We start from the raw sequence: 12,739 nt of genomic DNA on the forward strand, positions 1-12,739 counted from the left end.
TCTTTATGGATCCAAGAGTTTGGATGAAATTAGTGATAGACGTGAGAATCTACAAATCTAATATTTTTTAATAAACTTGGGTCTTCATTGTCCTGACTAAAATATGCAGCTTAAACCGGAGCTAGACTTAAAAACTACTTGCTCTGCCCAGCCCAGCCCTCTCCATGCTCTGCAGTTCTCTGCTTAGCCTTGTGCCTAGAGTTTCAGGTAGTCGCCATTATGAAATTAGCATCAACAAGAAAGCTCCAAAACCAAAAATCAAGCAGGAATACCTTAAATTCAATAATTAATTAGAAGACTGAGCCTCATTCAAAAACATTTAGAAACAAATATCTGTGTACTGCTGGCAGTGCTGTTCAGTGAATCTGGATCCTAGCAGGCTTCGATAGCACCTCACCACATTAGGAACATAACTTCAACATCTTCATTTACTTGGGACTGAATAGCCTTAACCTGGGGCTTGTTTTCCTTTTATAATTTGTCACACTGTGAGAGCACAGCTTATTGAAAGTCCAACTGGATTAATTCTGGGTATTAGAGATATTGACACAAACTGCAGACCTATTTCAATACCATGACCCTCCTCAACCTGTGAGACAGCATATACATAATTCAGTCCCTGTCCAACTCTTGTCCCACAAATGGGCCTAAATTACTATGAACCAAGTAAATCCATAAAGGCATCTACGCTCCATAATATAAATAAACAGTTGAAAACAGAACCACTGTGTCCATGCTGTACTTAAGAGCCCATGAACTATAGTAATTCAGGTTAACAAGTATCCAGTAAAAATACAATGTGCCTGGTGATGGTTTTCATTTGAGAGTTTGAGAGTTGTCAATTGAATTTAGTCCTTTTGAGGTATATGTACTGTATCATCTATCGCTGTACACGTCTTTACTGCTGGTTCTGCTGGTAAATTATAATCAGAAGTATTACACACAAGCTAAGACAACAAGACCTGACAAAAGCATGATTATTCAATTAAGAGCATATGGAGTTTCACACAGTAAGGCATTGCTTTAATGAAAACACCTGAACAAACACTTCACAGTTTTAATTAATGGTTGACTGACTAGTGATTATGGCATCTTCTTTATTACTGATTGTTTCAGTCATCACATCGACACAAAACTGCAACTGGACCTATATGCTCCTCAATTCTGTCTGATAAGTAGAGATGGAAGCAGCTGGCCAATCACAAACCAAGCAAGGTGAATGAAATGTATGAATGCAAATAAGGCTAATTCAACCAACCATCAGTGTTAAAGTGTTGTTTTATACACAATCATTCTATGCTAAAAGCACAGTTACATAAAAAAGACTTCCCTTATACATATTAGATCCACATACTTTGCAGACATCTGTGGAATTAATATTAATTTGGGATATTTGCCTTATCTAAAATTAAATTATTAGTTGTAAATCCATGATAGGGAGAAGAAAACCAAAACAATAATGCCAAAGGGCCAGCTTTTCTTGTTTTTATGCTGCTAATATAGCTTATTTACACTCAACTACTGTATGCAACAGAAATAGCATCTGTGTTCACTAATAAGCTGATATGTTCTGGCCGTTTACGAAAGATCAAAAATTAACCAAAAATGGGAATTCATTATTGTGCTTTTTAACCCACAAATCCACTTCATTGCTGAAATGGGACAATTTTAAGAGGCACCACTTGAAGTGCTTACATCAGTCAATGTGAATCTCTAAAGCTATAACAAGGACTGAAAATACAAATAGTAAATATAGTATATTTATATATTTATAAAGTTGATACAATTCCCTTCTAGTCCCATGTCCAGTTTAAAAAATATTTTCTTCATGCTGTCAAAAGTCTGACATGAAGGATCCCACGTTGTGTCAATGCGCAAAGCCCTTATGATGCTCTAAGAGAGAAATGTCTTTGCCAGGGTTGATTCTAATTACCCAAGATCTGGATGACACAGGAAGCTTGTGCTAAAAAGCTGGAAGAGTATTTAATCTAGGAGTTTTATGGTTTTTTTTTTTTAACGGCTGAAGAGATATCATATCTTTCTGTTGATGTTCATGGGGTTTCAAGAATCCTTTTACGCTGCGGTTAAACAGTTACCTCATTCTTACTGGCAGTGTGGTATGTGTGGTGGTGGCCGGGAATGTACTGTAGGTGGTCAACCGTGTGTGTTCGTCGGGAGGCGAATGCCTGCCTCTTAGATGTGGTGGCTTGGTGGTTGACCGTCAACGTGTTGTAGTCATTTGAGGCACTGGGTTGGGAGTGCATCTTGGTCATCTTGTGTCGGTCCATAACAGGTGTGGTGGGCATCAGCATGTCAGCGTGAGACATTGCCCTTGCCATTGCCTTCTCCCGGAACTTATCACGCCTCATCGCTGGGGACAACAAGGGATCCTGGGAGTGGAGCCGGTCAGCTGACAGTAGCTGCTCTTCTGACAGGTGGCGGCTGCTTCCGTATGCAGTGGCCGCCATGACGCCATATGAGGATAACCCGTAATCTCCGCGACGGGGAGTCCTGGGAGGAGACAGAACGTGGTCTTGGGACATGGCCCTTTGGACTCGACGCGGACGCTGTCGCTGCTGGTGCTGCTGGGGATCTGCGTTCAGCTTCACCATGTGGGTTGGTCCCCGGCCACCAAAGTCTGGATGATGATGCTTTCTTGTGTAGTACTCATCTATGTCCTTATCGCCTGAGGAGTAAGAGAAAGGTGGTGAGAAAAAGACAACAACAGTATCTACTCTACCCGTATTACAGTAGTCTAGTAAATACAGTAGAGAAATCCATGAATGCTTGCACGTCAAGTAAAATTTGATTAGATCTGACCTTATTATTTTATTATGAAGTGTTGTAATTTTGGCAACTCATGCATCATCATGCAAGAATCCTGTAGGACTTGCAATGTGCTGATGCAATGTATCTGCATTTTGCAAAAGGAATGATTTGATGCCACTGTTTAGAATCTGCAGGCAGAGCTTGAATATTCCTCACATGTACCCAGGACCACAAGGCATTTGGTCAGATTTTAATGGTTTGTTCACAGTTCCTTGTTTCAAATTCAGACGTTCACTTCTGTTTCCCTGTCCCCACATACTCCTAAAACCATCCAGTAAAGATCTCTGGCCATCCTCAAAGTTTGGTTTACACCGATCAGCTGGCAACTTTGATCCATTACTGGCTAATGCCCCTCAGTAATGTTGACCCATTAGACCCAGAAGAGTCAAACTGTTTTGTCACTTTTCTTCATGAAAAACAGTACAATCAGCAGTGTAGTTATCTTTCAGTGCAGAAAGGGCTCATCAGAATGCTGAAGTACTCAACTGTTCATGCCCTGTTGGTGCCTGAAATGGTAATTTTTTTAATTCCTTAGCAAGAAGCCAGGGTGATCTCTCTGTGCACACCTAATTGTGAAGTCATTATAGCTGTATTAACCACAGGCAGGAAACAGCTCTCTGTAGACCTTTATCTATCTATTTTTTTGGCAGCTCTGGCACGCATGGGGATGCTACCATGGAAGCTCTCTGACTTACTGTTGGGGCCGAAGGGTCGTTACCTTTGCAGTAGGTAATTATTGCAGAAACAGAGGTTGAATGGCCACTTTAGGAGTACCATACCACGCTTCAGCGAACCGTAGAGAAAAGAGATGCTGGGAATTGTTTGTCTGGATTCTTGTCTCTCAGGGAGAGGAGTCATGCCTGAATACAGAAGGTCACCTTATTGTTCCTCCATGAGGGGATTCATGCCCACTGTTATGTGCATTCATAATGAAGGAGACCCAACTCTGGCCTGTGGCGATGTGCTCCAGCATTTTTCCCTGACGGTTTTGTTTAGATGTGACATTATGGCAGAAAATGTCAACCAAACCCAACCAGACGCTTAAGTATACAGACAGTCGACAAGCTGGGGCCCACAGCACTATCAATAGGTCACACTTGAGTATCTAGTCACTGTGAGAGATCAGATGATCTGAGTGATTATATGCTCTAATGTTAATGTGGTAGGAAGGTATTACTGTATGTGCTGCAATGATAAGAAAGAAACACACTATAAATTCTCAAATGAAGCAGAGTCTCAGATAAGAGACAGAGGCTGAGACCAAAAAATAAAGATGATATTTAAGTCAACAACAGAAGCTATAAAACAAAGTGTGGTGAATATGACATGACTGTGTTGCTGAACTGATAGAATCAAAGTTGTTTAAGTACATTAATCAGAGTTTTTTTATGAAAGCAAACAGGAAGGAAGTGTTGAATATGCATATCGTAATTGTTGTCAACAGCATATTGAAACATGAACACATTAGGAAATAAAGAGGCATTTTACTAAAATATAAAAAAAAAAACACTATAAAATCAGGGGAAATTAGGCTTTGTTCTCTTTGTCATTAAGGTTAAATGAAGAGTTTAGCCATGATATGAGAATTCACCATAATAGTCATTTCAGTGGAGGGTTTCTCAGCTGCCTCATAATAACCAGAACTGCTGTTTGAGTGTGTGCATGTTGCACACGGTTGACACTTTAAATGACTGAAATGATTTAAGAGGGGCTGCACATATTGCTTGATCTCTGCGGTGTGGAACAAATGCAGCACTTTACAATTAACATGATTGCGAGGGGCTAAAGGGTCCCAAATGTGGAGCACAGCTACAAAAGCAGCAAACTGCTAGCAACAGCTAATTAAACCCCAGCTCCCACTCAGCTAGATTACATTCAATATAGCCACCATATTTATGTGTCAGCTATTGATCACAAAGGACTGTAATCATATAATGCACACTCGTGAAACTAGTAGAACATCAATTATAAAGTGATCTTTACAGAGGTTTACAGGAGCAGGGAAATATAAGAAGGCAAACCAGCAATAACATTATTATTTGTATTTTATTTTTTACTTTTTGTTAGGATTAAAGGTATCTTTTTTTTAGGACTTTTAAGTTTCTTATCTTTTATTTACAGCCTCCTTGGAGGAGGTGAGCGGGTTACTCTAGAGCGGCGTCCTCTATCTGCCTCATTGGCTGAGATTCACTGATGGAAGGACAGGATGGATAAGGAGTGTCACGCATGCTCGGCATGCACACACACGATCATTTAATATTGTAAATAAACCATACTAATTTAATTTAGTCATCATCATCTCTCCAGATGGTTTCATTTAAATAGCAAGTAATTATATTATTTTTAGGCTTGTTTCCAAATACCTCACTCATGCTTGAACCTAGCATTCTGTTTTGTGTTTTTTTTTCAAGTGGACGGGCTTTCTGCTTCTCTGCTCGTTTGTTTGACAGAGTCTGCAGGGCTCCTGTCTCAAATTTGAAAAGTCTCTCTACTCTTTGTAGTTCAACGTAATTCATCTCTGTGATTTTCTGTGTACGTACAAGGCTCCAGCCAGATAAGAGCGAAGCATCCAGTTGAGAAGGTAGAGAAAAGGCGACTGTAGAGAAGAAGAATGTCGAATGAACTGAAAGGAGATAGCACTAATGCATGTTTTTCTATCGCACAACTGTGCCATGGAAATGGGACCAGTGGCACATTTAAACGACTCTCTCAGTGAGTTAGGTTCTCTTAAGATTCAAGGACGATGAATGGTGCCATATATTCAGCACAACTGCAGTTTGAAAATCAGCTATGCATTGAATTCATTCCTGAGAATCATACTTAAAAGTAAGAGTAGTGTGGATGTGGGTGAAGAGATCTGCAGTGTTTTCAATGACGAATCATTTTGAACCCACAATAGCTTATTGAGGCTAAAGGACATGTTTTTAGTGAAGATTTACTGTGAAAACTGTTAAATTCGATATCTCGCAGCATAACACACGAGCACAGAGCACAGTTCCACCGTACGGCTTAAATCACTCGACTGACAAACATAACAACCCATATTCAATGACTGTTTACTTAAGCATATTAAAAGAAGTTTGACAGCAAATAACGTAAAGCGGTGGGAGAAAAGGTGCCATTTGATTAGTTCACTGATTCAAAGGAATTCTCATGGTCAGGTTAGAGCAGCTCAGAGGAAACCAAAATGTCCCTCTTCAATGACCTAGTCACTCTACAGTAATTCAACATTTTCAGTTCATCTGCAAGCGGTTCATTTCAAAATGACACATAAAAAATACATAATCCCAAGTAGAAAATGTGAAGCGTTAGTAGTCCACTCAAAATGTTAGCTCTTATAAAATATCTTGTATTTCCTGGAATCTTAAAGATTCTCTTTGAACTGCAAAAGTCTCTAGAGCGCAGTTTGAAACAGACGATAAGAAGATAGATAAATACGCCCAGAAATCTCTGGGCTACACAATTTTATTTTTATTTTAACACAGCAGAGCGTTAAGATTAAAGAAAAGTTGGCGAAGTGTATTCACATATCCATTATAAGTTATCCCCGCTACCTACGTCCTTGAGCGTTGCATTGTGCTGGTTCCTATCCAAGCTGACACTGGTCAAACGGTGAGGTACATCTTATACAGGTTATCAGTCTATCACAAAGCGGACACACACACACACTGGTCTTTGGACCAGGAGAGAGAACCGACTTAGACATGTGGAGTACATACATCTCCACATAGAAAGGAACCTTTCAGACTTCGGGGTGCTCTTACAACAAACACCAAGGGTTGGGACAAACTACCTACAGTATATGGGCAGGAGCAGTATTCGTCCACAACACAGCTTTACTTTCACATCATTAAAACAAACAATCAAGGCAATCTGTATTAATTGGGTGACAAAGTGAATCTGTAAAATACTATTGCCTTCTTTTTGCAGCTTTCACACCAGATTATTCAAATGAAAAATCCTCAGCATCCCTAGAGTAAAAATGTCCATGATAAATATCATTTAGAAATGGTGCCTTCACACCGGGCACTCAAAAGCTACATTAACTACATAGTTAATAAAGAATGGAACTACTGAATAAATGAGCATTGACTTATCTTGCAGTGCTGTATGTCAGTGGTTTTATGGGACTATGGGTTAACTACTCTATGCTATAATACCAGGCATGCTATTGTCATGAGGTTGAAACGCCGGCATCTACGTCACTGTTGAACATAAAATGTCAGTAAAGATAATGAACTGTAACATTGCTGAGACATTAAAGCACCATCCTGTTGGCATATAGAAACCATTCAGCTGAAAAAAGGCTCTTAATACAGTATGTCATTATGAGACATTAGCAACATGACATGGACCGCAGATGGAGCCAAATTACACGCCAATTAGATGTCAGTCGATGGGCCGATAGATGATTCAGCGGGAATGAGTTTGGAGGCTAGCATATTGTCATGCATTTTAAAAAGTTGATTTCCCCGAAAAGGTGAAAAAGCGAGAGGGCTAGCTACACAATGAGCCGCCAAACATCTGGAGATACTTATCATGAGGCATGGCTCTGTAATGGACATCATCAGGCCTGATGTGGTGAATGTGGCAACCCTTTAATGCACAAGGCATGAGGGTGATGTCATTCCCTGACTTTCCTTTTTTTTGGCACATCAGGCAAAGCATAGTGATGGAGGATGAATGAAGGACCACCTACTTAATCGGTGGAAATAGGTGGAGTAATTACTTAAGTCAGACTTGAGGGCCAGCTCGTAGGAGGGTGGCAGATGGCTGAGGTTCTGGAAGGATCTGGAGAGGGACAGGTCGTAGGGCTCCGTGGCTGAGGTCAGGATGTTGTTCATCCGTTGGGGTCTCTCTACAGGGGACAGGGGAGGAAGTGGCGCAGTGCAGTCAGTATGCAGTCACTGATAACATGGGCTTCATTCACTGGGAGTCTTTACTGAGTAGAGAAAGGAAGGCAGAGAGTGAGGGCACGGGGTATGTACTGGATGTTTTGGGGTAAGAAAACTGACCCCGTGGAGGTGGAAGTCTCCTAACATTATACAAACAAAAAGTGATTACATTTTACAGGAAATGTAATCACTGGCTGTGTTATGATCTGAGACAACACACTGTATTTTGAATGAAGGAAGCACTACATCTGTTAAAAGTAACAGAGATGCAAGGAAGTGATTGGGAAGGGTGGTGGGCATTCAAAGCACACTGCCGTCATGCCACAGATCTTATTTTGACTACATAGGCCTTTGTGTCTTCACAATAAGCACCATGGTTTGGAAATGATTTTGGTTAAAAGTAAATGAACGTATTGTACCTGATGATATCGTTACAGTTTTTTCATTCTGTACAGTATAAGACATTTCAGGTTAGCTGTAGCTATTTAACAAAAGGCTCCTTTTTTGGTGGGTGACACATTTTTCCTTCTCCATTAGCACATTCATAAAACAGAGACATTACTTTTGAATGGCCGCATATTTGCTGTAGCACCAACTGGAGCAGACCCCCATCTGTTCACTCTCTGTTGTGTCCTTGCACTAACTTTGACCTCTAAAGTTTACAGCACATTCAAAGTTGGAACATGCCTTTCTGCTTTTTCTCATACGCAAACGTGCACAGCTGCTTTATTTCATAACCTACTTGAAGAAATTGTGGTCACATCTGTGTCTTTGTAAGATCCAGTATTCTGATTCGAAACTTGTTTGTGCACAAACACACACAGTTGGCTGTTTTGTGAGCTTTTGCAACCTTAAATTGATACCGTTTTTTTTGAGCCGTGAACTACTGTGCAGGCCTTCCACTAAGGCACACAATCAATTTTAAAAGAAGATGTAACATGCTTGGATGAATTTGGCGAAGGATGCTGGAAACCATTTTACTCAACATTTACTAAGCCTGTTGTTTTCCTTTACATGTTCATTGCCAGCTGGAAACTGTATCTGTTAACCGTGCCCAAGCAGCTCAAGTGATGCCTTTTAAGAACGCTTTCAACAGCTCAGTTTGGGTCATCACTGATATGTGTGGCATCATTAAAGCTCCCTGCGATGTGTGGAGCTCCTGTGGCTTTAGTATTTGGGACGCCCAGTCATGGGTCAGGAGGCACAGTTGGTGGAAAGGGCTCGTATACAGGCTAGGACTCTGGTGCTGGATTTAAAAATAGGACTCGGCGACCACTGCAGCAAGGAGGAAGGGAACACACACACACACACACACACAACACCAAGGAACATATGGTGTAGAGGGGTACACATTCAATGAGTTGGAAAAAAGTGTGTGTGGGTTTGTGGGTAAGGCGGAGCTGGTAAGGTGGAGTGAAGGGGAGAAAAGTAATGCGCGGAGAAAAGATTTTGAGATTGGTGTAAAGGTCATGGATTACAATGCAGTTGAAGTTTTATGATGCAAAAAAAGTGCTTATAAAAGAAAGGACAATTTGAAAATGACCCCCAGTGTGCAGTCAAAGAAGTCTGCCTCTACATGATCTATGTGGAGGAAAAGGTGAAGGAAAAAATACACATAAACGCCACGTGTATGTGTATTACTTACCGTATCTCATTTGTCTGTGGGCTAACAAATCCAAGTGAGAAAGAAATGATCAATGACAGTCAATGTGCACAGTATGTTTCAACCAAACCTCCCCAAACTAGTGGTTGGCCTTCTTCAAAACGTAATGCAAGAATTTACCCAACGGTTAACACAAAGTCCAGCAACTACTGAATTATGCAGTGCACCTACAATCCTCGTCAAAAGCTAAATAAACTTCAAAAGTGCTGTTTCAAGAGTTTTACTTGATGCTGAAAGTACTTTTGAAACCCCATTTTCCCAGTGAAAAGGTCGTCCTGTTTAAAAGGCGAGCACGCACAGCCAGGACGTGGAATTTAGCGCACTATCAACAGTGAGAAAACATTTTATTATGATTCAGTGACGATACACTGAAAAGACTGACGAAAATCATTGACCTCTGCATCACTGATACTATCACAAAAGGGGATTTTTGAAAGAAATAAGACCAGATTCCCTCTTTAATTACACGGTGTTTTATTTCATTGCCATTTAGACGCAGGACCATTCAATAATTCCACACTGAAAGCTGCTCTTCTTTCACAGAAAATCACATTTAGAGAAGTAAATGGGATGCAATAACTGTAATTGGGTTTTCAGTAACTTCAGCAAACTGCACAGATGATCCTTTGATTATTCCGCACTTTTTGCTTTTCATTTTCTCAGACGGCGTCTTTATCAGCTTCTCAGATTTTAATTTCCCTGTGAAAGATACACTTTTATGCTTGGAATTATAAACAGGCTGTCTCCAAAATAGTTTAAATTACTTTTATTTTAGAGATGGATAATAATTGATATCACTTTAAAAAAGGCAAGTCAGGTCAATTGCTACCAATCAGATTGCTAAAGTCGCATAAGACTTTATTTTAACAAGGACAACACATCACATGGGAAAATTTTAAATTTCATTATAGAAATTTTGCACAAAATGTAATGCCACTTATCCAGTTGATGATGGCATTACCATCTTTTCTTACCCAGTTTGGGTGTGAGAGCAGTCAGATCCAGGTGGCTGTGCTGGTAGTCATGGTGGTGGTTTCCTATAGTAAGAAGAACAAAAAGTTAATGCTGAATTTTGACATGGTGGTTTTAGCTGACTGGAGAAAATCAGATCGAAACGCCGGTGATGTGCTTTCACATCCTGTATGCTTTGCTTAAACTGAATCTGTTCACCATCTCTTCTGCAACCTCAATACCACAGAAACAAGTTAAAATTCAATTGATGTTTACCAACCCTTTCTTGCATATTTGTTTTTAGCAAGTTGAACCGTTAATTAAACTGTAGCCTAAAAAGCATGATTTCCGTTTGTCAGATGTTTGCATTTGCTTCAAGTGTGTCACAGACGGCAGTTCAAACTGCAAAGCTTCTAGTGCTTTAGGATCAAAATACTGGTCAATTCTAATAGTGTTTCACCATATTCAGTGTAGTTGCATGGACAGGGCCATCCCATCAGGATGAATTGCGGTATCCTTGCTTACAGTCTCACCAGTGAAACCATCTTGGCCATTAGTAGCTAATGTTTTGTACTGTACATAAGCTTTTCTTAATGATGCTCATTTCTGGACTGTGGACTACATAACCTACACACTGTATCACTGAAAGTGGTGTAAAAAAAAAAACAGAACAAAACAGTCTTTAGAAGGAAAGTCCCTTTCAACGACAAGCTCTGCTGTGAAAGTCGGCTTTTCCATTCACTGCACTCTGCGCTTGTTGTTTGCCCAGATATGAGAGCTTTGATTTGTTCAGTGTGTGTCTCAAGTGAGTAGTAAACTGTCACTGCTCAGTTATGTGACTGTGAGTGTTTCTTCAATTTGACAGAATCAACAGTGTAACAAAGATTTACCAAAACGATTTATCACAGCCTCTTTACGCAGGAACACGGAAGCGGCTACACTTCGTGGTGATCCATCTTTGCTGTAAGTGAGTCATCATGTTGTCCTAATGTCGTTATATGTCGTTCGAGCGGTTAAAGAACAAAGCAACATCCTCCGAGACCTCCGTCACTGAGCAGCGATGGGGGTTACAATAAAATATGAAAATATTGCCTAGTGCTGCACTGGAAATATTGCCTTTATTCAATTATGCCTGGTGTTTCTGAACAGTAGAGCATACAAAGAATGGCTATGTGATAGTAGAAGCTTATTTGCATTTAAATGTGTTCATCTATCATTCTGCAAGCGTACTACAGATGAGAAAAACAGCTTTTGCATAGCTTAAAACAACATATATGAGGTCTTTACAAAGCTTTTAACTGACGACGGGGGGTTGTGTTCTGTTTTTGTTAAAGATCAGTGCCAGAATTACAATGATGTCGCCCTCCCAGCGGGGGGATGTGACATTTCTCACAAATGTTATTTGACTTTTGCTAAGATCTGAGCCAATATAAAGATTAAACCAACTCCTTTAAATGTGGGATTTCTTCAGTTAAATGGTTTTAACTAGCTGTGTCCCATAATTATAAAACAACTTTTTTTTGGTCTGTTCTTTGCTTTCCAACAACACAGGTTTGTTTAAGAGACCAAATACAGCAGCAGAAGGAATGCTGCTAAATTACCCTGCTATGAACTTGATATGAAAGCAGTTCTGCCCTAAATAAAAACTGTTTATTATCTGTGCAAATACAGAATCTGTCTTTTTTTCCACACCAAAAACAAACTGCCACCCAATATTCGCACCTTAAAATGTGCCACGAGATCCAAAGTTCAATTGTTTATCACCCTGTAAGGATGGTTTTTCTTCGAGGTAATATTAAGTTCAAGGCTTCCATCTGTTAGATCCAGTTATTCTTTTTATGTGAAATATCTGATTGCTAGCATTATGCAGCGGCTCTGACCCTAAAGTGAGCACACATCCTTGCATAAATATAGAATTTATTTTGGAGGAGGGTGAATTTCAAGGCAAAATCCTGGTCCCGGCAGCCAATGATGTAGCCCTGCATGATTCAGCCCTGAGGCCAGTGAGCAATCACACAATGCAAAGCAGTCAGGCTGAGCGCGTTCACACCAAATATAGTTATTTCTGAGGCTGAAGTGTTTACTGCCTTAGTTCTGTTTGGTCAGTGGAGAACAATGTCATCTGAGCTCAAGTGGAACCAAAAGCAAGATGCCTGAAAATGTGACTCTCTGTCCTCAAATAAACTGCGGCACGGCAACAACTTGCTTGAACAGCCAAAGAACACCACGTATGGATGGGGGTAGTGCATGTAAGCGTGAACTCAAGACAATCTCATGCAGATTTTCAGCACCAGGATTAAGAAAATTACAGTAAAGGTAAAATCATCAGCACCATCCTGTTAAGACATGCTCTTTTTTTTTTTAACAAACACCTTAAACCCAGGAGAATGACAGGTTATCT

General features: G+C 40.2%; 1 protein-coding gene across 4 annotated transcripts in view; it reads right to left on the bottom strand.

Moving 5' to 3' along the window:
* Positions 1–2,076: 2,076 nt before the first annotated feature.
* LOC113158293 (protein shisa-6) overlaps positions 2,077–12,739 on the bottom strand; it is a 53,189-nt gene continuing 42,526 nt past the window's right edge. For 2 of the 4 annotated variants that reach the window (XM_026354115.1, XM_026354106.1), the window contains 2 exons: positions 7,529–7,687; positions 2,077–2,686 (listed from right to left, as the gene is read on the bottom strand). In XM_026354115.1, the coding sequence (XP_026209900.1) occupies positions 2,085–2,686; positions 7,529–7,687 (761 nt within the window). In that variant the 3' untranslated portion in view covers positions 2,077–2,084. Of the gene's footprint in view, positions 2,687–7,528; positions 7,688–9,369; positions 9,391–10,361; positions 10,425–12,739 lie in introns of all 4 variants that reach the window. The other 2 variants (XM_026354096.1, XM_026354087.1) reach the window with 2 other exon arrangements.

This window comes from Anabas testudineus, chromosome 8 (assembly GCF_900324465.2).
Source record: "Anabas testudineus chromosome 8, fAnaTes1.2, whole genome shotgun sequence".
Classification (NCBI taxonomy): Eukaryota; Metazoa; Chordata; class Actinopteri; order Anabantiformes; family Anabantidae; genus Anabas; species Anabas testudineus.